At 53.5% G+C, this 27,566-nt stretch overlaps 1 protein-coding gene across 2 annotated transcripts in view; it reads right to left on the bottom strand.

Moving 5' to 3' along the window:
* The window catches only part of ITPK1 (inositol-tetrakisphosphate 1-kinase), a 164,001-nt gene that overhangs the window by 119,022 nt on the left and 17,413 nt on the right, over positions 1-27,566 (bottom strand). For both annotated transcript variants that reach the window (XM_041758262.1, XM_041758263.1), the window contains one exon: positions 5,025-5,049. In XM_041758262.1, the coding sequence (XP_041614196.1) occupies positions 5,025-5,049 (25 nt within the window). The remainder of the gene's footprint in view (positions 1-5,024; positions 5,050-27,566) is intronic.

The raw sequence follows: 27,566 nt of genomic DNA, 5'->3' as shown, positions 1-27,566 counted from the left end.
CAGAGATGGCTATGCTGTGGTTGGCACTTGGTCATTTCTAGCACATTTGTGTTGCAGGAGCAGGAGCACAATGACCTGGGGAGCAGGTGAAGCCCTGGTTGGGACTGTGAGCTTGAACCTGCCTTTGGCTAGGCTCTGTCAGATGGACAAGGCTTGCAGCCACAAGCCAGGCTTGCCCCTCCCTCCTCTGGGAAGCCTTCCTGACATACCATCTCTTCCATGCCTGGGTCAGTGATCCCAGCCAACTTTGGCCTCTGGCTGCAGACTTCAGACAGTGGAAGGCACCCGGCCGTAGCCCATGTGAGCCCCCCACACCTGTGGCGTGATCACAGCAGGCCCCTAGGAAAGATCTGCTGAGTGCTGCTGTGGGGACAGCCCAGTCTTCCCAACCTACATCTGCTGGCCACAAGGGGCCTCATCTCCTCACACGACATGAGCAGAGAGAGAACAGCAGGTTTTCCTTATTAGAGCATCACCAGGCCCAATAGACCCAGGTTAGGGAAGGCTAGTCAGCCTATGGACAGGCCTACTGCCACGACCTTTCTGGTTCTCTGTAGACACACAGGCCCCAGGGTCTGAGTGGCCCAGCCCTGGGGTGGGATGCTCTGGATGGCCTGGAAGCCAGGCCACTGCCCCCTCCGAGACCATACCTGCCTCAGAGCCCAGTTCTGAGAAGTCAATGGGGTAATGTTCTAAAACAGTGGCCTTCAAACGAAAGCCCCCAGAATTAATGTTTAAAACTGTGTATCTATTTGTACATTTGCAAGTTAACATCTAAAATTTCTCATCTTAATTTAAATACTTGTAGAGGATGTAATTTCCAACATATTGTAAATATTAACATTTCAAAATAAAACTGTTACTGTTCCACTTTTAAATGGACCCAATGGAATCTAAATACCATCTCAGGGATCTCTGGGTGGTGCAGCGGTTTAGCGCCTGCTTTTGGCCCAGGGCGCGATCCTGGAGACCGGGCATCGAATCCCACGTCGGGCTCCAGGTGCATGGAGCCTGCTTCTCCCTCTCCCTCTGCCTATGTCTCTGCCTCTCTTTCTCTGTGTGTGACTATCATAAATAAATTTTTTTAAAAAATTAAAAATAAATAAATAAATAAATACCATCTCAATTTGAGATCCACCAACATCCATCCAAAAGTTACAGAATCCAGTTCTTCCTAAACACCTGGAAATTTAGAAAAGTTCCTTTTGCCTCCTCAAACTCCAATTTCCAACCCACATCCCTCAGTGTATTTCATGTTGAAAGGCCTTTTACTGATCAGTCTATGATGCTATAAATAAGTAAATATATAAATGTTTTAATTATTTTTATTTCGTGTGACCGTCAAGCTCTGTCAGAAATTTTCTTCTAGACTGAATTATTATTACAATTACTGTTAGTACATAACTGATCCCTGTGACAGAACCATTACAAATTGTACAAGGAATAAACATAAGACATTAAACCTTATCAGAAATACATCTCAGAAGAGACAAACGGGAATTTTTTAAAAGCATTTCATATATCCACAGATGAAGGCAAAGCTTATTGTCAATTGTATTTTTCAATTTTTATAGATGCAAGTGCTGAAACCATTTCTTCAAACAAAAAGATGGAAAGGGATTTACATAGCAAATTCTCTGAATTCCTTTAAAATAGGCCAAAAATTATAGCAGTTGTAATTCTTTTACAAAAACAGTCATTTTTAGTGTCCTATCAGCTGAAAACCCAATCAGATCCTCTTGCAATTTTGTAGCAAGAGAAGAACTGGAGAAACCTTACCTGCTGCAGGATCACAATGACCAGCAGCAAGGCCTAGGCAGGTTTTATGCCCCAGGGTCACATTTGTCTTGGACAATGTAAATAATGAGTTTCCCACATACTAGGCATGGTGCCAACTGCCTTACCCAATTAACTCAATTAGGTCTCATGTGATCCCTAGGAACAGGGATGACTATTATTCTCATTTTACAGACGGGGAGACTGAGGCTCTGGGTGGTTAGGAACTGGCCCCAAGGTCATGCAGCCAGAAAGGTGAGCTTAGGTGATCCTGACCCTCACTGCTACATGCACTGCCTCCGTAGAGATGGGATGGGGGCAAACATGGAAAGGATGCCAGGAAGGAGGGTTTATAAGCTCCCTCCCAAGCAGATGTGCTGTGGCAATGAGCACATGAAGGAGCCGAGGACCTGTAAGATTTGCTTTCTTAAATGTGTTCCCACCCTACCTTGGAGACGTTACCCACAGATGCTTTCTTTCAGGTAAACGGCATCAGTGCCCAGTACACCACAGTCCCTAATAAATGTTAACACTCATGTTGTCACTACTGCCATTAAATAGCAGGAAAAAAAATAACCCCCCTGATGGAGGACATCGCAGGATCTCACCAGCACTTCACAGTCTTGGTTCCTGACCCTGGGCCCTGGTTTCTTTTGTTTTAAATCATAGCTAGAACCAGGGTCACCTGGGTGGCTTACTGGGTTGGCTGAATGTCCCACTCCTGGTTTCAGCTCAGGTCAGGATCTCCCGGTCCTGAGATTGAGCCCCACCATGGACTCTGCTTGAAGACCCCTCCTCTCACTCACTCTCATGAGTATGAGCGCGCTCTCTCTCTCTCTCTCTCTCTCTCTCTCTCAGATAAATACATAAATAAAAAAAAAATGTAGCTAAAGCCCAGGTGATCACAGCCCTGGAAACATTTAGTAAATGGAGCAGTCCACTAACATGCAGAGGAGCCCCAGTTAGCAGAAAAACCATGGACTCTTGAGACTAACCAACCCACCATCAAACCCCAAGTCTACCACTTACCAGCCAAGTTCCCCAAGGAACATCCTAAACCTCCATTCCTCATCTCTAAAATAAGCATGAAAACACTACTCCCATCACTGGGTGGCTGCACAAAGAGGGACAATGCCACTGGGGCCATGGACACAAGAAATGCCGGGTGTGGGCCGCCAGCATGCTTACTCTCCTCCCTCCAGTCACTGCACCTCATGTCTGGCAAGCAGCCACCCCTGCATCCAGCGGCCCACCCGCTCAGAGATCTGGCCCACAAAAGCCTGGCTGATTCTGAAAAACCAGCCAAGTGTCTTGGCTTCCAATTTTTGCAAAGACTCTTTCTCTGCATCTTGGTATTTCAAGTTCTCCAAACACTCCAGGGTGCCAGGAGGAGGTGCACAGAGAGGCGTCACGGTGAGTTTTATTTTTAGATACTGGTGTGGAAAGCGCTCAGTTTGGTTTTTCTCTGGTCTCCAACCACCACTTCCTCCCCAAAGTCATCACCAAAGTGAACAGCAGACACATTAAGGAAATTTCTGCAACTCTTCCTCTGCCCCTCACATTCTAGAACAACGGCTCCAAGTCTCCCATTCCACCTCATTCTAAGGGGATCAAAGGTTCAAGTCTAATCTTCCCAGGAAGCCACGTAAAGCAAACACACTGCCTCCCCCAGGCTAGCCTACACCCCAGGCTGGCTGTACATCCTGAAGGCCCATGACCCTCTCCTCGCCCTGCCCCTCCCTCCTGGGGCAGGGGTAGGGGCATCATACTGTGTTAGTCTGGGGTCTTCCAGGACGGGAATCAGTACCGGGGGAAGGGCACATGTCTTCCCTTTTTAAGTTAACATGTTTGCTGGTGAGCACACGAATTCATTTCCTCTACAAAGTGTGTTCCCCACAGAAATTTCTTCGTAAGCCCTGACAAGCGCTGTAGCTTAAAGCACTTGGCCACTCTTACAGTAACCTCCAACTCATGCTCCAACTGTGAGGCCAGGTCAGGGGTGGGAGGGCGGGTTGTACAGCAGCAACCACAAAGGATCCGGGTACTTCCAAGGTAACCACAGTTAAGGACTAAGAGATCAAAATAAGCCAAAGCATCGTGGAACAGGATTGATCCGAGACACTAAGCCCCAGCATGACAAGTGTACAACTGCCACTCACCTGCCCACTGCTGGACCTGAGATGCACCATCACTCAACTCCTGCCCTCAGCCACCCACAGATTCAGAATCCTCCAGGCAGTCACTACCAATCAACCAAAATGGCCCCGATAGCACACTTCTTAGCCATTCCTGAATTCTGACTTCCCCCTTTTAAAGTCTAACAAACTAAGGTCCACAGAAAGACTCTGTGCAGATCACGCAACTTTGTAGAATCAAAAATGAGCCTGGATGAAAAATCCACAGCCGAGGAGGGGCTTTCAGAAACTACCTCCTCCCCTCAAACAGACCTCAGCCTCCAGGTCACAAGTTCAATCTGCTACCAGAGAAAGACCAGAAGAAGCATTAATTCAGCAACCCTCCACCAAGGCTTCCAAACAGACAGCCAGTCCCACCCCACCAACCACCCCCAGGGCTGTCAGGATGTGCACATCTCTTTCAGGGCCACAGAGCCCACCCCAGGCCCCAGGAGGGCTTCTCTCTCCATCCATCCTTCCTTCTCCAGCCAATGAGCACCTGACCCAAGTCTGCCCCAGGGTGAGGAAGCACAGGGGTCAGGACCGCACCCCCCCCCATGTGCACTGACTCGCCTACCCTCCAGGAGCCAGGGGCCCATAGAGAAAATCCGGTGTGGTCAACTGACAACAGGGAGAGGATGCACGTGACCTAGGGGTGAGGGGGAGAAGGGAAGGAGAGATGATGCCACTCACAAGAATGGTCTGATAGGAGAGAGCTCAACCCCAGAGAGTGGAGCACCCAAGGCTTGTGCTCCCTCAGCAGAGATGGAGAGTAGGGGCAAATAAACCCTGGAGGCAACGGACCACAGATGCCTGGCTGGGTGGCTATGCTCCCGCACCTGCCCCCCGCCCCCAGCTCGTCCATGGATGAAGCCACCCTAGCTCCATAAACCCCAGAGACCACCAACCACAAGTCCTGCCAGAGCAGAAACCATGGAGACTCCACACGAGGAGAAGTTAAACATGAGAAGCAGGTGAAGGTGCTCAAGCACCCAGACTCGAGGGAGAAGAGGAAAGGGGAGCCCTAAAAGGCTCACCCATTTGAAAACTGGTGAGGGTGTCGTTCGTACTCACCTGTACCACTTCTATCCCTCGCTTCCTGTGGAGAGAAAAAGAAAATAAAGGTTAATCAGGCAGCCAGTAAGCATCCTCGCTACAGAACACTCACTACAGACTCCTGAAGGCAGGAGGTGGGGAGAGCCTGCGACTGCTGTCAGGCATGCTCCCCAGAACAGCCCGTTAGCAAAGGGAAGGTTTGTGAACTCCTAGCCAGTCCTCAAGGCTACCTTCTGAAGAGAGACCAGCCGTCTCCCTCTCCAACCTCAGGACCAGCCCTTCGTGGGCGCAGCTCCAGCCTGGATCACCCTGGCATGCTCCCCTTCACCATATTTACCACCCAAAGCCTGACCTTCCCTCTTTGACTCAACTACCTCCATGGCTCCCCATTTCCTCCCATATCTGGCCTAACACCTTGGCCTAGCCTCCCAGGTCTGTCTCAGCCCATCCACTCTCCCATCTTGGCCATCTCTAGCCCCCATGGACACATCATGGACATCCTCTGATGGTAACTCAAACATCACAGGCCTCTCCAATATTCCTGCAAGCCTGGACCCTGCCCCTTGCATCTCGCACCCACAACCCCACGGCCACTGTTCTCCCACACACATGCCCTGACTCACCTCACCCCACTACAGACAGGGTCAGGGTCTCTGAGGGTCACCCACCTTTGTCTACCCTACCCCCAGCATCTGTGCACATGGGGCTGTGCCACTTCTCCAAGCCTTGGTCCACACTTTCCATCCCAGCCTTTAGGATGCAGCTCAGCTCTCCCAGGAAGCCTTCCCCCTGACCCAGGATGCCCTCGCCCCACCCACCTACCCAGAGCCAGAACACTCCCGAGAACCTGGGCCCCCATCATCCCAGGCCTTCATTCCACAGTCTTGGAGCAGGACACTGGGAAAGGCACAGGGGTGTGTGTGGAGTGCAGGTGGCACACCAATGGCCATGCCCATGTGTGTCTTCCTGGGAAGAAAGGCTGGGCACCCACAGATGCTCAGAGGAGACTGTGACCAGGAGGAACTGGAAATTAGGGCAGAGACTACGGCAGATGGAACGGCTGTGTGTGCCATGTGCCTACTTCTGGAGCCTGCCTGGCACACAGACACTCCCTTAATGTAAATATAGAAACACTGAGTTCGGCCTGGCCCAGCACACCCAACAGCCATGGTTCAGGCCCTGGAGGGGCTCAGGGTCTGGGGGAGAGATGGGCACAAAGCCACCTGGGAAACCTCTAGGCATCGATGAAGATGCACCATCACCATCCCCTTACACGACACAGCAGGGGTGACACCTACCAACTATACACTGGTTGGTTAGCCCATTCAGGTGTTTCCCAACACCTTCTAAGAGCCGGGCACCCAGTGGAACCTCAAAAGTAAGCTACTAGATGAGACAGGAAGACAGAGGTCAAGGAGGGCCCACCAATTTGCACTGTGGGGTATGCTGAGCCAGCCTGCCACTCAACCCCCAACACCTTGACACAACCCCGGGCCCCAAGGAACCCAATCTGAAAACCACAGCGATCCCCACCATCACTCAGCTTCTCTACAGTTCCAGAACAAATGCAGCCAATATCCGTTTGCTTCTGTGACCTCATGAGGGAAGAGACTGGGCACCCCTAGTAGGGACACCTCAGAGCCGCGGCCTTCCCAGACTGCCCTGCTCCACATGAGCATTGCTGACAGTAACTGGCCCATGGCCACTTGACTCGTGACTGAGACCAGCCAGGTCAGGGTCAGAGTGACTCCCCCCTGTGCCCGGCCCCTGCTCTGGGACAGAAATCCTGAACAGCTCAGGGAGCAGTGCCCCGCCCCCCACCCCAGGAAGCCCCAGAGGACAAGACTTGGGGCCGCACCACGGGAAGGACGGGTGGCAACAAAGCAGACAGAGGGTGCCTGGGGATGAGACCCCCACCAGGCGGAAAGGGCCTCTGCTGGGCCGAGGCCAGGCCCTGGGTTTTCCCATTGAGATAATCTTCATAGCACCCCGCCCCTGACCATCCCAGCGTGTGGCGCTCACCTCCTGAAGCCTGCCAACAATCCGCCTGCATCTGACACCACCGGTCAGCTTGCCGTCCCCCTGCCTTAAAATACAAACAGGACTCTCACTGGGAAAACCAAAGAGACCCGGAACATTTAAAAAAAAAAAAATCATCTTGAGAACAGGCAGGCTGAAAATCTTAAGTGGGAATGAGCTCCCAGAAGCCAGACCAGTTCTTCTGCAGCTCAGAGCTCCAAGAATGGGATAAATCCCGACTCTGGCAGAAAGGACAGGGGCTCTCCTTCCAGCCAGCATTGGGCCACACAGCGGACACCCCCACAGCCAGGGCAGCTAAGGTGCACTGGTTGCTCTCTGCCCCCAGCAGGAAGGGCCAGTAAACGGGTCATCCTCAGAGGCTGGGCAAGCTCAGGAAGTGTGGGTGCCCGCTCGGCTCAGCCGCTGGGCTGCCCCATGTCCAGGGGTTAACCAGCAGACCCAGCAGGGGAGGCATGGCGGGGGGGGGGGGGCAGGGGCAGGCAGATGCCCCATGGTGGAGAAACCCCACGCACACCGCTGCAACCCACTCAGCAAAGCAGAAGAACATAAGTGCCAGGGATCACTCCTTCCTCGGAAATTCCTGTGGGACCAACGTACCAACAGCTCTCACTTCCCAAGCAGCAGGTTCCAAAGGGGAGGGAGGAGAGGATAAGCCAGAGGACTCGCCGTCAGGTGATTAACTATTCCTCCTGAAAACCCCACGCCACCGTCCCACCCCACAGGTGTCCTTGCACATGTGGTGTTTCAGGCTGTGAACCGCCACACTGTCTCAAATACCCCACGAACAACCCACACATGGTCAGAGAAATACTAGGCCTAGGCCGTAAGTAAAAAGACCCAAGAAGCCTCCCTGTGCCCTGAAGGCTTTATCACCGAGACAACCCCTACGTGAAAACGCAAGGTGCAAAGCTGTGTGCTGCCTGCACCGGCCTAGGTTAAAAACAACATCCAGCACGAGAACGTGTGCCTGCACACACACAGAACGAACCGGAAAGTGCTGCAACGAAGAATGAAAGAAAATGGTGGTCGGGTGGCCTCTGGTCAAGGGCAAGGGCAGCTGGAGGGTGGGGTGAGCAGACTTCTTGCTTGCTGTGCACCCTCATGCCTGACTGCTGCACCCTGTGCACCCAACATGAGCTCCAAACTAGGAGCGTGCTTTCTGAAGGATCTTTTAAATAACAGGTAACACTGAGGCTGCCAGCATTCCCAGTGCTCAGCATAAGGTAAACGCCTGAAAATGGCATGAATCAATCAGTCAGTCAGTAACATGAACAGAGGAGTTCAGGATTCATCAGGAAAGTTCTGCTCAAAGAGGAGGTGAAACAATGCGCACTCTGGGGCCAGCGGACTGCCCGAGAGGGAGCATTCGAGTCCCAATTTGAAACACACTTAGATACACAAGGATCTGCAAACAGATCGGGAGGGAATGCACCCCACTGTCAACTGTGGCTGCGCAGGAAACACAGGGGTGGCTTCTGTCCTTCATGTTTCCTGGTATTTTCTAGTTTTCTACGATAAGCATAGATATTAGTCTCAAAACGACAGGAAAAAGTAACAATAAAAGTTAAATAATTAAAGAAGTTTATTTAAAACCTGGACCTGGAGAAAACTTGCACAGGCTCTAAAGTTGTTGCTTTTTTGATAAATATCGATTAATAAGTTCTTTTTGAGATTTTATTTATTTATTCATGAGAGACACAGAGAGAAAGAGACAGAGACACAGGCAGAGGGAGAAGCAGGCTCCATGCAGAGAGCCCGATGTGGGACTTGATCCCAGGACTCCAGGATCACGCCCTGGGCTGAAGGCAGGTGCTAAACCACTGAGCCACCTGGGGATCCCCAGATTAATAAGTTCTGGACACAGAGCTACCCCCATGGCTGATAAATATATACCTGCTTTTCCAAAAGCTGGGTAGCTGTGAAGGGAAGATCTATTTTATAAAAGGACCCCTCCTCGCCAGAAGTCCAAGGAGAGCTCAGCCTTGAGGAATTTAAGATGCTCATTTACAAGGCAAGCTATCCTTTCAGGGCAGGGGGAGAGCAATAAGAGAAGGCTTCAGGGAGGAGGTGGCATCAGCCATTTCCATGAAGGGAAACTCCAGACTCTCCGGAGGAGAGGTGAAAGAGGAACCACATGAGGAGTGCCCCTTCCCAAAAGGCACTGAAAGGAGTGGGAAAGGGTAATGAGAAGTGGAGAGAAGACGAGGGAAGCCCCAGAGGCCCCAGAATGTCACAGTGTGGCCTGGCCTTTACCCTGTGGGCCAGTGGATGGATGACTAAGAATCACCACCAGAGATTGCCAAAAATACCCATTCAAGGTCTGGTCGGTCCTGAAGACTCTGATTCAGGAGGCCTGGGTCAGAGCCTGGGGGATTCAGGCTCTGACGAGCCCCCAGCTGCTGCTCAGGAGCAGCCAGGGGTGGGAAGAAGGAGCAGCAAGACCACATGGGGGCTGCAGGGGGTCATGCAGAGGCAGCCCTCCCAGGTCTTGGGGACTGGGGTAAACATGGGAGAGCCAGAGCAGCTGCGATGCTCACAGTGTGGGTGCAGCAGGCCAAGGCCCCAGCCAGCACCGCCAGGGGACTGATGGCACACTGCACCAAGAGGGTGAACTCTTCCATCTTCTGGACTGGGACTGTCCCAGGAGGGGGTCAGAACCCCAGGACGGGGCCCAGCAGACAGCTCAGGGCTAGGAAAATGCAATCGGGGAAACAGGTGAAAGTGGAAAAGGCGGGTATGTTCCTAAGACGAGACCATGGAACCAGACCCCACTCTACCTTGTACCTTGGTCTTGTGCCTCGGTCTCCCCATCTCTCTCTCTTTTTTTTTTTTATAGATTTTATTTATTTATTCATGAGAGACAGAGAAAGAGAGAAAGAGAGAGGCAGAGACACAGACAGAGGGAGAAACAGGCTCCATGCAGGGAGCCCGCCATGGGACTCAATCCCGGGTCTCCAGGATCACACCCTGGGCTGAAGGCGGCACTAAACCACTGGGCCACCAGGGCTGCCCTCGGTCTCCCCACCTCAAGTGAGAAGGACCCCAGAACCCACCACGCAGGATGGGAATGTGGGCTTCTGTCATTTTGCTTTGTACTCCCTGCCTTCCAGAACTGTGCCTCCTGGATCCCATGTGATTCTGATGGGCAAGCAAACAACCGGAGGGTTGCATCCTCTCCAGGGTGCATGTGTCTGGCACCTCACCTGGAAGCAGGGTGGGCATGGGGCCAGGATAGGTCCCAGGGGACTGCCCACAGCACAAAGGGCATGGCCAGGAGTGGTCAACACTCGGTGACCTCTCTGTGGCCAGACTTAGGAGGAGGCCACGCCAGGAGAAATGCTCCTGCTGGAGGCTCGAGACCTCGATCGCACTGGCCTATATCCCATCCTCCCTGGACTCTCAGCTGCAGAAATTCACTGAAGCCGCAGTCATGCTTACTACAAGAGGCGCTCTAAGTGACAGTGGCTGCCACTTCCTGAAGATGACCCGGTGTGGGAGGACAGCAGACAACAAAGGATTCTGAGGAGTAGGATCAAAAGCAGAAGGTCCCATAAGCCAGGGTAGCAGAGCACCCAGAGGGAGATGCGTCCACAAGCCCACGCCACAAGGAGGCCATTCAAGGCTTGAGGCGTGGCCACTGCACAGGGCATCAGGAAGGCCCACACGGGACAACGACCCCTGCATCCACACAAGCGGCAGGCCTGCCTCAGAGCAGGGCCCTGTGGAAACCAGCTGCAGGCACAGGCCGGGGTCTCTGCTTCCACATCTGCTACATGGGTGTGTGACCCTTCTGGACCAACAGGACCTGCTGAGGCAGGCGTCAGACCTGAGGACAAGCAAAGCAGGTGAAATGGGGAATCAGCAAGGGGAGAGGATGACACTGAAGACACACAGGTCCCCTGTGACGGAGGGGGAGAGAAAAAATCCGGTGGCCGCTGGGAGAACTGCAGGCACTGAGAGAGCAAGCAGCAATCAAATTAAGCCTGAAAAACAAGGGGGCTCTGGGGTTGATCAAGAACTGCTTTCTTGCCATCTACAAGGCCACGGTCACCTGCCTCCAGCCCAGACACAGCTGAGGGCTGGCCACAGACATCCAGCCGCCACTGAAAGGGGCCCACAGGGCAGCCCAGCTGCAGAGGGAGACCCCCTTGGAGCAATTTCGCAGCAGAAGGAATCAACCCGGAAACACAGGCTCCTTCCCACCAACAGGGGAGGAGAAAGACACGGCACCTGGACCCAGAGCTGAACACCACCTAAGGGTGGGAAGTGTGTAATTATGTGAGTGGAAAATCAGACATGTGCTCGTCCAAGCCATTTGTAGCACAGTTTGTTAACTGCCAGATTTGAGGAGCCCCTTTAGCAACCACAAGACCTGCAGGAAAGGTCCTTATCTCCTGCCTCCGGTCTCTCCCCACCCGGCAGAGGGCAGGTCCTTGGAGGGCTCCTGGGAACTTGGGGTTCCCTGAATAGGCAGCTGGGCCTCCTCCCTCATCCATGGACGCAGACAGACACACGTCCCATTGCCTGGAGTGCCACCCCAATGCCACCACCTAACCCACACTCAAGCTCCCACACTCAGCTCCCTAAGACCCTTCCTTGGCTCCCAACCTCCTCAAGCACCCCCCCAGCCTGAACCCCAGCACCGAGTACAGATAGGTTGCCTGGCTCCATGTCACTGACCCCTACTAGGGTAAGAGCACCGTGGTAGACATGAACAGCGGCCACCAAGCCCCGCAGTTCTGCTGGGTACTCCCCACCCCCACGACCTCCGGCCAGGTTAAGCCTGGCCTGGTGAGGGTAGACTTGGTTTGACCAGTGAGATGTGCACAGAAGTGACCCAGGTCATTTCCAAGGAGAAGTTCTCAGCTGCCGGCACCCAACTCCGTAGCCAGTCCTCCAGGACACCAGCCATCGTGGGAATATGAGGACAGAGGGTCCCCCCAAAGCCGGTCCAGAAGGAAACCGTGAAGAGGGCCTCAGCCAGTGGTCATTCTCAACGGGGGTGCACTTTGGCTTCCAGGGGACAGTGAGCAACACCTGAAGACATCTTTGATTGTTACACAAGGGAAGTGCTACTGGCATCTGGAGCGTGGAGGCCCTACAGTGCACGCCTCCTGAAACAAAGGACTATCCAGCCTACACTGTCCACGGCGCCAAGGCTGAGAAATGCCAGGGTGTGGAGACCAGCACTCAGCCACCAGACCATGAAGGAGCTATAAATAAATCTGCTGTTGTAAACCTCTTGGAGTTGTTTGTTTTTGCAGCCTATCCTGCCTGATAAACGCCCCTTGAAGAAACAGGGCCTGTGGCCTCTGTCTACATTCCCAAAACCTGAGCACAACACTTGGCACATGGCACCTGTAGGTGCTGGATAAAGGTGCTGGGGGGTGGGTAGCACCAGCCCCTCCTCTCACGAGTACCACCCACGAAGGATCCCATTTTCTAAAACCACCTGGACCTGACCTAATTTTGTGCCTTTGCACAAACTGTTCTCTCTGCTTGCCAAGCCCTTCCTCCCCTGGCAAACTCCTGCTCAACCATCGAGACCAGCTCATACACCTCACTTGAAGTTGGTCCCCTGCCCCTTCCCCAGGGCAGAAGCGATGGTTCTGGAGCTGTATAGCCATCTGATGCTCATCACTGCCCTGTGCTGGGTTTTGGACCATGAGCCCCCACAGCCAGGGGCTGTGTTAGTTATTCCAACACCCTGTGCCCACTGCAGACCCCACACCTGGCAGGTGCTCTGTAGGCTCTTCCTGAATGAATGTCCCAGCCCCCAGGGCCAGGGCTCCAAGACCCTGAGCCATCCTTGCCCATCTGTTTCACCTACTGATGGTTTCACAGCTTGGATTTCCCTCTTATTAACAATGCCAGAAACTGAAATGGCCCAATATAAAGGCAACACACGAACAGAATTTTTAAAGCCAGTACAAACATTTGAATTGTTTAGACAGCTCCAGGAAAGAACCAGATAAACTGGAAGCTGCCATATGGCCATCGCTTTTCTGTGGGGGGAGAGGGAAGCCCTTCCCCTGATTGGACAGTCACCCGCTCTCATAACTGAAGACCTACTAGGTGCCCCACCTGGAGGCAGGGGCAGGACGCAGGATCCTCACAGTGCAGAGGCAGGAGTGTGAGTCAGCGTGTTCCTTCAGTCCTACAACGAGCCCATGGGGTCCCTGGAAGTGGCTTTTGCTCACAAACCCAAGAGGTGGGCGAGAGGCTGGGCTAGTGACACACCTGCCCAGCACGTCCTAGAGGAAAGGACACCAACCAGGGCTGGCAGGCACATGGCAACACAGGGGCCAGGGCACCTTTAAAACCCCCCACCCTGGGCAGCCCCAGTGGCACAGCAGTTTAGCGCCGCCTGCAGCCCAGGGAGTGATCCTGGAGACCCGGGATCGAGTCCCACATCAGGCTCTCTGTATGATGCCTGCTTCTCCCTCTGCCTGTGTCTCTGCCTCTCTCTCTCTCTGTCTCTATAAATAAATAAAATCTTTAAAAAAAAAAACCCACCCTGCAACTTTCAGGATAGGGAAACTGAGGCATAGACAGGCTGGAGATTACCCAAGGAAGGGTTCTGCTGCACCCAAAGCATCACCATTTCAGATTTTGTTTCCAGATGAAAAGTTGGGGTGATTTCCAGTCAGGGCTCCATTTTTTTATATAAATATTCCCTAAAATTCTTTAGAAGTCTTTTTACTATCCCCTTGCATGTGCTATGATTTTTCTTTCTCCTAATTACAGATGAGCCCTAAATTGGGGGGGGGGGTTACTAGACGCCCCCCCCCCCCCAGGCTGCAGGAAGAGCTGGATCCAGCAAAACCACCCCTACCACCTTCCACATGGCTGTCAGCCTGCCTGCCTCGGGGATAATGACTCAACCTGCCCCTCTTTGCAGCAGTTTCTCATTCCTAAGAATGCAAAATCATTTTAACATTATCTAAAGGAACAAAGTAATCAGCTATAGCAGGAGGACAGACGGGAATTCCAGGGCAGACACAATCCTCCTTCGGAGCCACTGGGGGAGAGAGAGGGAGAGGCCTGCCTGTTTTTAGCACCTACCCTTCAGGGACCACACACCCTTAAAATAACTGTCCAAATGTGTGTCCTGGGCCTGCACTTGGAATGGTGATGCTCTTCGAAGCTGTGTTCCAACGGTGCTTCAACATCTCCATCCACCAAGATCCTGCTGCTAATGCTCCCTTGCCATTGAAAGCTCCTTTCTGGCCCCCAACGGCTGGATTCCAGGGTCATGGGAAGGTTCTTTGAGCCCTGGCGGTTTGAGGGGGGGGCAGGGAAGGTCTCTGCCCAGCACAGGAGCGCAGAGCTCCGCGGATGACTGTCCTCAAACATTTGCAGCCTGAGGCTGGCCTGGGAACAGAGGGGCCCCCAAGCCACAAGCCCTGCCTAGAGATGCTGGTGGCCACGCCTCCCCATACAGCAACCATCTCTGGGTGGCAGGGGGAGTGGGAAGGTTCCTGAGGATCCCTGTCTGAGCTGAGCCCTGGGGGCGACCAGGAGGGAGGCTGTCAGGTGCGCTGCTCCAGTGGAAGGTCTGCCAAGCACCAGACACGTGGGGGCAAAGCCAGGGCTTCTGGGCGCTGGGATTCCCCAGGCCCCTCTACCACAGACAGCAGGGTTACGGTCACGTCAAAGGAAATCTCAGAAAACTTAAACTATGAAGCACTTTACTCAAAAATTTCCACAAACCCTCAGCTATTCCCAGGATGGCAGTGGCATCCTAAGTCCAAGCAGTCAGTTGAGTAACGGCCTGATCCACTAGTCAGTGATGAAGGAGCCGGAGCCTGGCTCTGACCTTGACCCAGCCACTCCCAGAGGCCAGCCCGAGAGGAGAAAGGCCATGTTTAGGAACACTGTATTCATTTCCTGCTGCTGCTGTAACACATCAGCAGAGACATGGTGGCTGAACACACACAAACTTCTTCACGTACAGCCCTGGAGGTCAGGAGCCCAAAATGAGTCAGCAGGGCTGTACTCTCCCTCTGGAGGCTCTGGGGGGAAAGCCTGCCTTTGCCCTCCTGGCTGTGGAGGCTGCCCGTATCCCTTGGCTTGTGGTGGCCACAGCACTTTGCTGCTTTGTTGTCACATGTCCTTCTGACCCTCTTGTCTCCCTCTTAGAAGGACCACGTGGTGACACTGGGCCACCAGAGTGATGCAGGATGGCCTCCTACCTCTAGACCCTTCACCTTAAGCCCCTCTGTTATGTGGGGGACCACGTTCACAGGTTCTGAGGACACTTGGGGGGCATGATTCTGTCTACCCCAACACAGGCTCTTATAGCTCTGCCGTCCCATGAATCTCAGACACTCCTGTGCAGCGTCCACATGCGGGCTGGGGCAGAGAGGATTCATCTAGAGGCTCGTTAGCAGCCTCTACAGTCACCAAGGAGAAGGCTCCTCTCCCCCTCATGCCCTTAGGATTCTCAAGGGGATCCCTGATGGGGAGAAGCACCCTAGGCCTGGGCGGTGAAGCCCCATACCTGGGAAGCCTTGGCTCTAAGCTGGGGGAGGGGTAATATCCCTGACCCCTGGGTCCACCATAAGGCCCATGACAGATGCCCAGACCAGCCAGGCCTTCCCACTGTTCACTCCAAGGCCACCTGGCTCCACTGAAGGCCAAGTCCCTCAGACCCTGCCAAGCGACTCTGAGCCATGACAGACACTCCCCAGAGAGAGGCATTAGGAGCCTGAGTCCAGCATGAGACACGCTAAAGCCAACAGGAGCCTGCTGGGCCCTGATTTACAGGTCCGGGGGTGCAGAGCCCCAGCTGTGGGCCACTGCTGTTCTAGATGCACTGAGCACACACCCAACTCTACAAACAGGCAGTGGCTTCATCTAGTGTTCCTGGGGCCCTTGCATTCAGGGAAGATTCCAAAGCCCTGGCACAACCAAACAACTGGCAACACCAGTCATTCCTGGGCCCCCTCACTTCCCACTCAGGCCAGGGAGAAGGGGCAGGGAGGAGATGGGGCCAGAAGGGGCGTTCCCTTCAGAGGCTGCATTAGCGGGTATGATGCTCCTATTTCTTCAGTGAGGAAATTCATAAGCTGGTCCAAGGAGCGCCCATGGGGCTCAGTCAGTGAAGCATCTACCCTCTGCTCAGGTCATGATCCCGGGGTCCTGGGATCGAGTCCTGCATCGGGCTCCCTGCTCAGCGGGGCGTCTGCTTCTCCCTCTCCCTCTGCCTCTGCCCCTTCCCCTGCTCCTGCACTCGCACTTTCCCTCTCTCAAATAAATAAATCTTTAAAAAAGAAACAAATCTTCAGTTTGCCTCTATAAAACTGGAAAAAATATACATGTGTTTTTTTAAAAAAAGAAAACTTGCCCCAAAACTTAAAGCCAGTAAGCCACAGCAGAAACATGATTGAAAGTTGCATCTGTCAGTGAAGACTGTCCTCATCCTGGGGCCTGGGAGAGTGGGGGACCCGCCAGGTCTAGGGAGTGAGGCTTCTGGGATTTCTGGAGGAGCAACCATGCTGGGCACAGCCACCCCTCCACCCCAACCCAGCCTACTGCCCCCATCCTGGGCTGACCCCTTCCTCCACTCTCTACCCAAGGAGGCTGGGGAAGCTGGGGAGGCCAGGGGAGGCCTGCAGGTGAAGAGCCTCACCAACAAGGCACTTCCAGGGGCTATGATGCCTCAGGACTGTACATGCCACGGGTCACCCATTTCTCCCTTCTCCACAGGGCTGACAGCTCCTCACAGGGTTACAATGTTGCCTGGAATCCACACTTTCCAAGCAGAAGGGCCACAGAGGCAGAGTCCAGCTCAGTCGCAGGGCAAGTTGCAGGCTCCCTAAGGTAGGCAGGTGGTGACTGGCCCTGACTGCAGAGGCCAAGTGTTCGCCACCAGGTGGGAAGACTGGTGTGTGAGGAAGGTGCCAGGGTAATGTCTTAGGAAGGTTCTGAATCCACCAACAGGAGAGAGCAGTTGGCCAGGTCACCAGAATCATGGAACTCAAAGGTGCTTCGAAAGCACAGGCCAGCGAGGCCTTCAGGGCACCAGGGGCCGCTCCCTGCGACAGGCACACGCCCCCACCTCCTCCTTGCCTGGGCTCCCGCTCTGCCAAGTTCTGCAGGTCCAAGCCCTGGCAACAGCCCTAAGCATCTTGAAAAATCCCTGAGGGCCCCTAGGGGGCTCAGGGGTTGAGCATCTGCCTTCGACTCAGGGTATGATCCCAGGGTCCTGGGATTGAGTCCCACATTGGGCTCCCTGCAAGGAGCCTGCTTCTCCCTTTGTCTGTGTCTCTGCCTCTCTGTGTCTCTCATGAATAAATAAATAAAATATTTAAGGAAAAAGAAAAATCCCTCAGAAACTCCCACAAAAGGCATCACAGCAGCAGCAGCCTAAAGCCAAAAGCCTGGTACTGGGCAGAAGTGCAAATGCCAAAAAGAGGAGGCCTCGATTCTCCAGAAGGCAGAGGGTGGCCGCCCCACCCGCAGACACAGGCCCCTGTTCAAGAGTCCATCAGGGCCACCAGCCTGCTGTCCCTGCACACTCCTGTCCCAGCCCACAACCTGTACAGCAAAGCTGTGACTCATCACCTCACTGCCACCCCCACATCCTCTGTGGCTCCCCCTGCCCGTGCTTGCATCAAGGCCTCTGTAACAGGTGCCCCCTCCTGGTCCTGGGACCCTCACCCCCATCAGGTCTTCCCTGGGCACACCCGCTCCATGCTCCCCTGCAGGCTGATGTCTTCACGCGTCCCATCACCTGCAACCCTCAGCACTGGAAGCTGGGAGGCAGCCCAGGAAGACCCGTGCAGAGCCCAGAGAGTCAGAGCACAACCTACAAGGGCCTCCGAACAGGCTCCTGAAGCAGAGGCAGGCTCCTCACCTGTGGACCAGACATAGCCCAACCCTGTCCGTGTGTGGGATGGGGAACCTACACATCCAAGCCACTCCTTGACTCCTGCAATCTCCACTGTCAGGATAAGAACCCAAGACAGAGAGGAATGAACCCAGTTAGCAGGGCTTTTTTGTTTGTTTACGTTGCCAGAGTTTTCTTAAACTAAATTCCACCTGATGACTTGCTTCGCACAAGCTGCCTTTCTGTCCAAAGTATTCCTTTATTCATCACTTAGCTCGTGCATACTTCCTGAGCACCTACTATGTGCCTGGGACAGTTTCACTACTGGGGATATGGCAGTAAAATCAGTAGAAAGGATTCCTGTCCCCAAGGAAATTAGAGCGTAAAAGAGAGGGTGAACAGGCAAACAAATGAAATAAATATAACACATGATGTGCTCTGAAAAGAACACTCAAGGGGCTGAGGTAGAGAAGGTGGGTCTGAGATCTAAAGGCTAAGAGGCCAGTAGTATGAAAGGGGAAGGGCCTGCTAGGAAGCAGGAAGAGCATCATGTGCAAAGGTCCTGAGGCAGGAGTTTCAAGCAGCTGAAGAACTGAGAAGAGATCACAGTGTGAGGGCAGAGAGGCAGGAGGCCAGTCTCGGGGCCCTGAGGGCTGTCCTTATGCATTTGTTAACCTGGGCCAAGAAGTTCTCTTTTCGCTTAAACCCATCAGAACTGTGTCTTCTGCCACTTGTGTCCACAACAATCCTGGCTTCCACAACATCCAAACCACAGCCTCATAATCCATCACCTTCTCCACCAACATGTGCCTTAAACTCAACAGCAACCACCATCACCCAGCAGCAGCCCCAGCCTGCATCACCCCCCACCACGTCTCCCACCCTCACCAGTCAGTCGCCACAAAAAGCTTCCACTTGGGCCTCTAGGCAGCCAAGGGCTGGGGGTCCTTCTCCCAGGGAGCTGGCCTACTGCAGGCGGGAAGGACAGCCAGGAAGAGGAAAAACAGATGGCCTCTCGGCTTCAGGAGAGAACCCCCAATAACACTGGCTGCCTGATTGCATATGATTATGAAGGAAACACTCTTTCAAATTAGCTTCCCAAATGTGGATATAATTTCAAGTGTCCCTTGCAGTGTGATGGCAGTGTCCGCCCGACACACATGTTATCGTTTTATTGTCTGTTCAGATCAATCTGGCCCCTGCAGGCAAAAACTCACAAAGCCAAAAAGGTGCCAGAGCCAACCAGCCAGCAGCTACCAGGGTTCCCTCCACCTCTCGCGGAGCCTCCCTAGGAAGGCAGGAGGCACTTCTCCCTCCCCTTTATCTCAGCATCTTCAAGGTTGGAGATATTCGAACTCAAAACCCAAGAGCAGCCACTCAATAACAATAAGGACAGCTTCATTTACTATACGCCTCCTATGGCCAAGTGCTGAACTCAGTGCCTCAGTCTCCCCCCTGTAAATGGGCACGGCCATGGTGTATAACTTGTGATGTGAGCAGAGACGCCTGGCATGCAGTGCGTGTCCAGTCCGATGTCACCATACTCCGCCACCACCTGCGCCCATTTGACTCTGGGAAGAGCACTGACCATTCCCACAGATGTGGACCGGAAGCCCAGAGAGCCCACAGGAGCCACTGAGCTAGTGGGTGAGAAGCATGGGTGCAGACACAGCCCTGCTGCAGTCGAAACTCCATACTTGTCATGCTGGGTCCTTGCTGGGCTCAGGGGATGGAGGAAAAGGGGTCAGAGCGTGAGCTTCCTGGTGTCCTAGCAGAGCAGACCAGTTGCACATGGACCACAGGGTGCAGCTCAGCCCCCTAGTTGTAGCGCACGACCCTCTCCAGGCGTCTGGGCTCTGACCTCATTACACGGTCTGGCTGGGCTAGCCTCCATCACTCCTCTCTTCTACTCAGGGGCCTCCACTGTAATGGGTCCCCCCATTCAGAACCAAGGCCAGGACTGAGAGGGACCAAGGTCATGGGGAAGTCAGGAGGCAATCAACTGTCACGGGGCCCTCGTGGATAGGCCCGACACTGGCAGACGGGTGCGCCGCTTGCTGGCACCCCAAATCCACACTAGTACCCAAGGACAGAAAGGGCTATCCCAGTCCCATCCCAAAGATGAGCAAACCGAGATCTGGAGAAGGGACAGGTGCAGGGTCCCCAAAACGGTACAAGGCAAGCCATGATGTTCCGGTCTTTCTCGCAGGCAGAGAAATGGAGCACCCGTGAGCCATGAGGGCCTCGTCCGCTGAGTGAGAACAGTGAGTGGTAGCAATAAAGGCAGGCTGGCAGCCAGACATGAGCCGTTACAAGGACCTGTGGCAGCCGGTGGCTCTCGCTAACAGTGACTGCCCCCCGGGGGCCACCTGGCAGTGCCTGGAGACACTGCAGGTGGTCACAATGGGAGGGAGGAGTGGCAACAGAGAGTGGAGGCCAGGGGTGAATCCAACGCCCAGGACAGCCCCTAACAAGACAGAAGGATCCAGCCCCAAAATGCAAACAGCCCCAAGCTAAGGAGCTCTGAGCTACAGTCCTCTGAGAACAAGCGTGTGGATCTGCCTAGATGGGCAGTTGGTTCAAAAAACCAAAACTGCAAATAAATAAATACGTGTGTGTGTATGCAGCACCCAGGCATCTATGGAAATGTCGACACATGTGTGCTTGCATGCTCATCTGCATGTGCTAGAATACCCTGGAAGGATAAAGAAACGAGGAGCAATTCTGGGGGCAGCTGGGGGTGAAGAGGCACCGCTAGGTCTAAGTCCTTTCTTGCCTTTTGGTTTGAACCAGGAGACCATACTATTTCAAAACATCTACATTCTCTCAAAACTAATAAAACAACCCTCCCCTGCATGTGCACAGTCTCCCTCAACCACCCAACCTCACCATTTTGAAAGCCTCTGGAGCGCAATAACCCAACGCCAGTCACCCCCAAAGTTTCACTGACAGCTGTACCTAGACCCTTGATTCAGATCCCCACAGAGGCACACTCCGGAGGGTCTCCACGCCCCCATCCCACATCCCCACCCTACCTGCTATTCCACAGAGCTGGGCCTCTGGCAGCCCTGACTTGGACGTGGCCGATGGCAGAGCCTGTGGAGTGACCCAGCCCAAGCTGGGCATGCTCCAGTCCTGGCCCCTGCCAACTGGGCCGGCCAAATTTCCATCCCATTACAACCAGCCTCCAGCAAAAGGGAGCTCGCTGGCCTGAGCCCCACTGAGCCTCAGCACCAGCAGACTCCAGAGGGGCAGGGCGCCAGAAATCCAGCAGAGGGGTGGACAGGCACGCTCACTCTGCCTCTGCCGAACTCCCCGGGCCCCAGGCACTAAGTCACCGACTCCTGATCGTGTTACTATGTCCCTCCAAGGAATACCTCACCAGAGCCTGGCGGACACCCAGCCAGCCTTTGTGTCTTTCTTTTCTTCTTCTTCTTCTTCTTCTTCTTCTTCTTCTTCTTCTTCTTCTTCTTCTTCTTCTTCTTCTTTTTTTAAAGACTCCTTTCTTTATTTGAGAGAGACAGCATGCACGAACAGGATAGGCAGAGAGGATCTCAAGCAGAAGCTTCACAGAGGATGGGCCTCCCTGTTCCAGAACCCCGAGGGCTGAGCTGGGTGCCATGGGCCGCCCTGCAGAGCCCAGGCCTCTCAGTCCTCCTGTGACCCCTTCCATCCCCACACTACCCAGGGGTCATGATGGGGCCCCTTATCTCAAATAAGGGTGCACCACCATCCTAAATCCCATGCAACCTTCCGGCTCGCACTTCCATCCAGAAGCCCACTTCCTCAAGTGGGCGAGCCTGGGCCTCCCCTCTTCCTTCCCCAAGGCCCACACCCAGGAGCAGGTTTTCTAAACAAGGGCTTCTTAGATGTCAATGTACAACAGGCACAAGCAACCCCCCCGGGGACCCTGCTAAAACGCGGATCCTTACTGGTGGGTTGGGTGGGTGGAGATTCGACAGCTCTCTTGAGCTCCTCTGCCCCGAGGCCACCTGCCCTGGGCCACACCCTGAGTAGCCAGGTTCCAGGGAGTCCTCACATCTGGCCAGCAGTCCAGCCCCTCCCCCTGCCTGCTCAGCCACAGAAGCCTACCCCCTGCAGCCCACGATCTGTCCCATCATCTCTGATCTGTCCTCAGGGGTGCCCACGTGTGCCTTGGCCCACCCCGCCAACATGCCTACTGTGGCTTCCACAGCCTTCGAGGCAAAGCCCAGTGCACAATGATGGCTTGCAGGGCCCTGTGCCACCTGGCCTTGCCTCGGGCCTCGTCCCCAATGCCGAGCTCCGGACAGATTCAACAACTCCTGGCTCCTGGACGCTCCTCCTCAGTATCCTGCTGCCTCAGCTCCTCTGACCCCAGAAGGGAGGGTCTGGGGGTCACCCGAGCCCCTTACACGTGAGGGCCCCGCAGAGGCCATTTGACCTCTGGTCTCTTCATCTGTCCCAGGCTGGGATGACCCCACCCAAGGATGTGAGGGGTCCCCTCCTGCCTCCTCCCAGCCAGGAACAGGTGTCCCAGTGGAAGGAGACTGCCAGGGCCGGGGGTCAAGGCACAGGAAGGTAGCTGCTCCGAGAGTCGCTTCAGAAAGAAAGTAAACAAGAAGCAGGGCTGGGTCTCTGTCAGTCTGCTCTGGAAAGGAATCTGTGCCTACAGCTCCCAGGAGGCTGAGGAGACATCCCCCCACCCCCGCACACCACCCCACGGCACAGTCAGCAGGACCCTATTGGCCAGGCTCAGCCTTGAGGAGCAGGTTTAAAAGCCACCAGTGTATCATCAAGTGCTTGCCTTGTGCTGGGTGCTGTTCGTGGACCTCTTGTCCCCCAAAAGGACCCGAGCAAGGCAGGGCCCGTCACCATCCCCCACTGAAGCCTGCAGACTGCAATGACCTCCCTGTGTGGCAGCCAGGTTCCAGGCCAGGTTCCAGGCCATGGGGCCACCCTGGGCTCCAGGCTCCAAAACGGCGTGGGTACAGTCCATGCTAGCCACTCACGGAGTGGACAAGACCCGCCACGGTCACCGGGACGACCAGCAGGGGCCCGTTGCCCTATGCCCCCATCCTGCTGCTTCCTAGCTGCTCTCAGCCCAGGCCCACCAGCCCCCACCTGCACCCCCTAAGCTGACAGGCCCGCAGTCCCTGTTCAGAGAGCCCTGACCTCACAGCATCACACCTTCACACAGCAGCTCTCTACCTGAACTACCATAAACCCACACACATCTGCCCCGGGGGGCTCCTCCTGACCCTCCAAGATGCAGTCCCCTCTTGCGTGAAGCCTTCCACAACCCTCCCAAGCAGAGACAGCAGCCCCCTCCACCATTCCCTGAGCACGTCTTCAAGGCTCCCTATGCCTGTGCCACCCACTCAACTGAGCTCCCAGGGTGTGGGGATGTCTGTTCCCAGCACCTAGACCCACAGCACCATCTGAGTAACACCACCACTGCAATGATAGTACCACCCGCCTACCATTCGCCAGATGTTTCTAATATTTATAAATAAACAAACACGGCAGGCCGCAAACTGCAGGACTTTATACTCAGTATTTCAACCGACACACCAACTGGGAAGCTTAGGTGTGCATGTAGAAACACACAGGTGTAGAAACCGAGGCATGGGGACCCCTGGGTGGCACAGTGGTTTGGCGCCTGCCTTTGGCCCAGGGCGCGATCCTGGAGACCCGGGATCAAGTCCCACGTGGGGCTCCCGGTGCATGGAGCCTGCTTCTCCCTCTGCCTGTGTCTCTGCCTCTCTCTCTCTCTCTCTGTGACTATCATAAATAAATAAATAAATAAAAATAAAAATTAAAAAAAAGAAAGAAACCGAGGCATGGAGAAGCTCAGTAACTGGTCCCCAACCACAGAGCTGGACAGTGACAGAAGCAAGGTCCCTCCTTTCACGGCCATCCTGGGCACCCTGGCCAACAGCTAGAGAGGTAACAGCCCGGCTGCCCCGTGTGTACAGAGGTGTCCACCCAGCCCAAGAGAACCACCCACTCCAGGGCACAGTCATGGGCCGTCGCCCACGTGAGAGCTGAGCACAGCCTCAGGGATGGTGGGAGCACCGCTTTGCATTTGACATTTAACATCTTAATATTCGTAGCCTGTGCACCTGAGCATGGAACTCTGGCAACGACCTCAGTGTTATTGAATACTGCCCAAAGGTCTTTAAAGGCTTATCAACATTCATAGATGGTTTTGTGCGATAATTTGATGGGAGCCTTTGCCCTCCCCCATCACTTTGCCCTCCCCCTGACCTAACCTAGGCACCATGGCCTGGAAAAGCCCTGAAGAGTCTGGCCCCCACCTGCCTCTCTGCTACTCCCTCTCTCGCATCTTCAATCATGCCTTCCTCCCTGCTGCTCCACAAACACACCAAAGCCTTTGCTCAAAAGCACCCCAGGGCCTTTGTACTTGAGGTCAGAGGCTCTGCCCCAGCCTTTCAGATAACTGCTTTCTAACCAGTCAGGCCACAGCCTCAAGTGCCTCCCTTAGAAAGGCTTTCTGTAAAGACCCCGAATAGCCAGGGGAATTTTAAAAAAGAAAACCTTAGCTGGGGGCATCACAATGCCAGATTTCAGGTTGTATTACAAAGCTGTGGTCATCAAGACAGTGTGGTACTGGCACAAAAACAGACACATAGATCAATGGAACAGAATAGAGAACCCAGAAGTGGACCCTGAAATGTACGGCCATCTAATATTCGATAAAGGAGGAAAGACTATCCATTGGAAGAAAGACAGTCTCTTCAATAAATGGTGCTGGGAAAATTGGACATCCACATGCAGAAGAATGAAACTGGACCACTCTCTTTCACCATACACAAAGATAAACTCAAAATGGATGAGAGATCTAAATGTGAGACAAGATTCCATCAAAATCCTAGAGGAGAACACAGGCAACACCCTTTTTGAACTTGGCCACAGTAACTTCTTGCAAGATACATCCACGAAGGCAAAAGAAACAAAAGCAAAAATGAACTATTGGGACTTCATCAAGATAAGAAGCTTTTGCACAGCAAAGGATACAGTCAACAAAACTAAAAGACAACCTACAGAATGGGAGAAGATATTTGCAAATGACATATCAGATAAAGGGCTAGTTTCCAAAATCTATAAAGAACTTATTAAACTCAACACCAAAGAAACAAACAATCCAATCATGAAATGGGCAAAAGACATGAAGAGAAATCTCACAGAGGAAGACATGGACATGGCCAACATGCACATGAGAAAATGCTCTGCATCACTTGCCATCAGGGAAATACAAATCAAAACCACAATGAGATACCACCTCACACCAGTGAGAATGGGGAAAATTAACAAGGCAGGAAACAACAAATGTTGGAGAGGATGCGGAGAAAAGGGAACCCTCTTACACTGTTGGTGGGAATGTGAACTGGTGCAGCCACTCTGGAAAACTGTGTGGAGGTTCCTCAAAGAGTTAAAAATAGACCTGCCCTACGACCCAGCAATTGCACTGTTGGGGATTTACCCCAAAGATTCAGATGCAATGAAACGTCGGGACACCTGCACCCCGATGTTTCTATCAGCAATGGCCACAATAGCCAAACTGTGGAAGGAGCCTCGGTGTCCATCGAAAGATGAATGGATAAAGAAGATGTGGTTTATGTATACAATGGAATATTACTCAGCAATTAGAAACGACAAATACCCACCATTTGCTTCAACGTGGATGGAACTGGAGGGTATTATGCTGAGTGAAGTAAGTCAATCGGAGAAGGACAAACAGTGTATGTTCTCATTCATTTGGGGAATATGAATAATAGTGAAAGGGAATATAAAGGAAGGGAAAAGAAATGTTGGGAAATATCAGGAAGGGAGACAGAACATAAAGACTCCTAACTCGGGGAAACGAACTAGGGGTGGTGGAAGGGGAGGAGGGCGGGTGTTGGAGGGGAATGGGTGACGGGCACTGAGGTGGTCACTTGACGGGATGAGCACTGGGTGTTTTTCTGTATGTTGGTAAATTAAACACCAATAAAAGTTAATTAAAAAAAAAAAAAAAAAAAAAGAAAGGCTTTCTGTGACCACCCTGAGGACCAGTCTTCACATCCCTGCTAAAATTACCGCCTTTAACTTACGGGCTGACTTGTTTGTCACAGGTCCTCCCTCCCTTTGTCCCCATAGACTAAATCTGCAAAGGACATGTCCATCCTGGCCACCACTGGTCTCACACACATCCGGGGTCTCTCACAAGGCCTGGCTTGGCAAGGAGGGATGCCAGTAGACGTCTGTGAACAAACACCCTCTGGGGCAGATGAAGGAGGTGTCCCAGTGGAAACACACAGAAGCAGACCAACAACAGGAAACTGGGCCTGGAAGCAATCCAGAAAGGTGACAGCACCCACCAACACAGGAGGGAGCGATGCCCAGATTCACCTAGTTTCCGCCTGAACACCCCAGGGCTCTCCCAGTTGGAAGAGTCTAGAATCTGAGGGCTCCTCTGTTCTAATGTTCTCTTCTTCCAGCTGTAGAAAATGAAGTTCAGCAAAGGGCATTGCCATATAGGTCACACCAGCCTACAAACAAGGACCAACCCCACACACTGTGGTCACACCTGTCCCCTCCCCCAGCCCCCAACCCCCACCAGTCAGCCTGTGAGCCTCCTCTCCGGAAGGTGACACCCAAGTTCCCAGAGGATCAGGCCAGAGAGCATCTGGCCAGAGCTGGGCAGAGTGAGGTGCCCAGAAATGCTTTCTGAACAACAAATGGGCAATCATCCCTTAGGGAGTCCACTTGGGAATGAGCACCCTGCAGTCTCCCGAGGTGGACCCTGGCTTGGCCCCCACCCTCTCCATGCCCAGCATAGCACCCTCTGAGCACCTGCCAGGGACCAGGGACCAGAGAAGGAGGGGTCTGCAGGGTGCCTCCTGGCACCCAGGGCCAGACCACACACTCTTATGGGCAGAAATGTTCCCAATTCTTGCCCCTGCTCAGTGTCAATGCCCTCTGCAATGACTTTACTGCTCCAATCAAGAGGTGACATGTACCGCGCAGCTAACCACTGTGACATGGTATTAGTATCACAGCCCCAATTTCAGACAGGAAAACTGAGGCTCACAGAGCTGAGTTCTGTGCCAAAGGTCACAAAGCTAGTAGGCTGCAAAACAGGCTGGTATCAGACCAAGTGGTACCTGCCAACATCTCCCAAAACGTCTTTTCCGCGATGCTAATGGTCACATGCACCATGCCAAGGAAAACAAAGATAAAATGTGTTTTGCATCTCATGGGATACATTACTCCCAAAAATGACGTGACCCCAGAATTCTTTAGTGGATTGTGTTGTAAGAAATCCTGTTCTGGGCAGCCCTGGTGGCCCAGCGGTTTGGCACCGCCTTCAGCCCAGGGCGTGATCCTGGAGACCCGGGATCGGGATCGAGTCCCACGTCGGGCTCCCTGCATGGAGCCTGCTCCTCCCTCTGCCTGTGTCTCTGCCTCTCTCTCTGTCTCTCTCATGAATAAATAAAATCTTAAAAAAAAAAAAAAAAGAAAGAAAGAAAAGAAATCCTGTTCTGAAGAAGGCTTGTATACCATCTTTCCTGAAAATCTATACCACAAGTGTCAAACAAGAAAACTTTACCTGAGATGCCTAGAATCTTTACTTCAGAAAGTCTGAAGTAAAGAAGTGGCACTCTTTGTACTGTGGTGTGTATCATCATGGGCATTTTTTC

This window comes from Vulpes lagopus, chromosome 6 (genome assembly GCF_018345385.1).
Source record: "Vulpes lagopus strain Blue_001 chromosome 6, ASM1834538v1, whole genome shotgun sequence".
NCBI lineage: Eukaryota > Metazoa > Chordata > Mammalia > Carnivora > Canidae > Vulpes > Vulpes lagopus.
The sequence above is the reverse complement of the archived record's forward strand: the minus strand, read 5'-3'. Positions and strand labels throughout refer to the sequence as shown.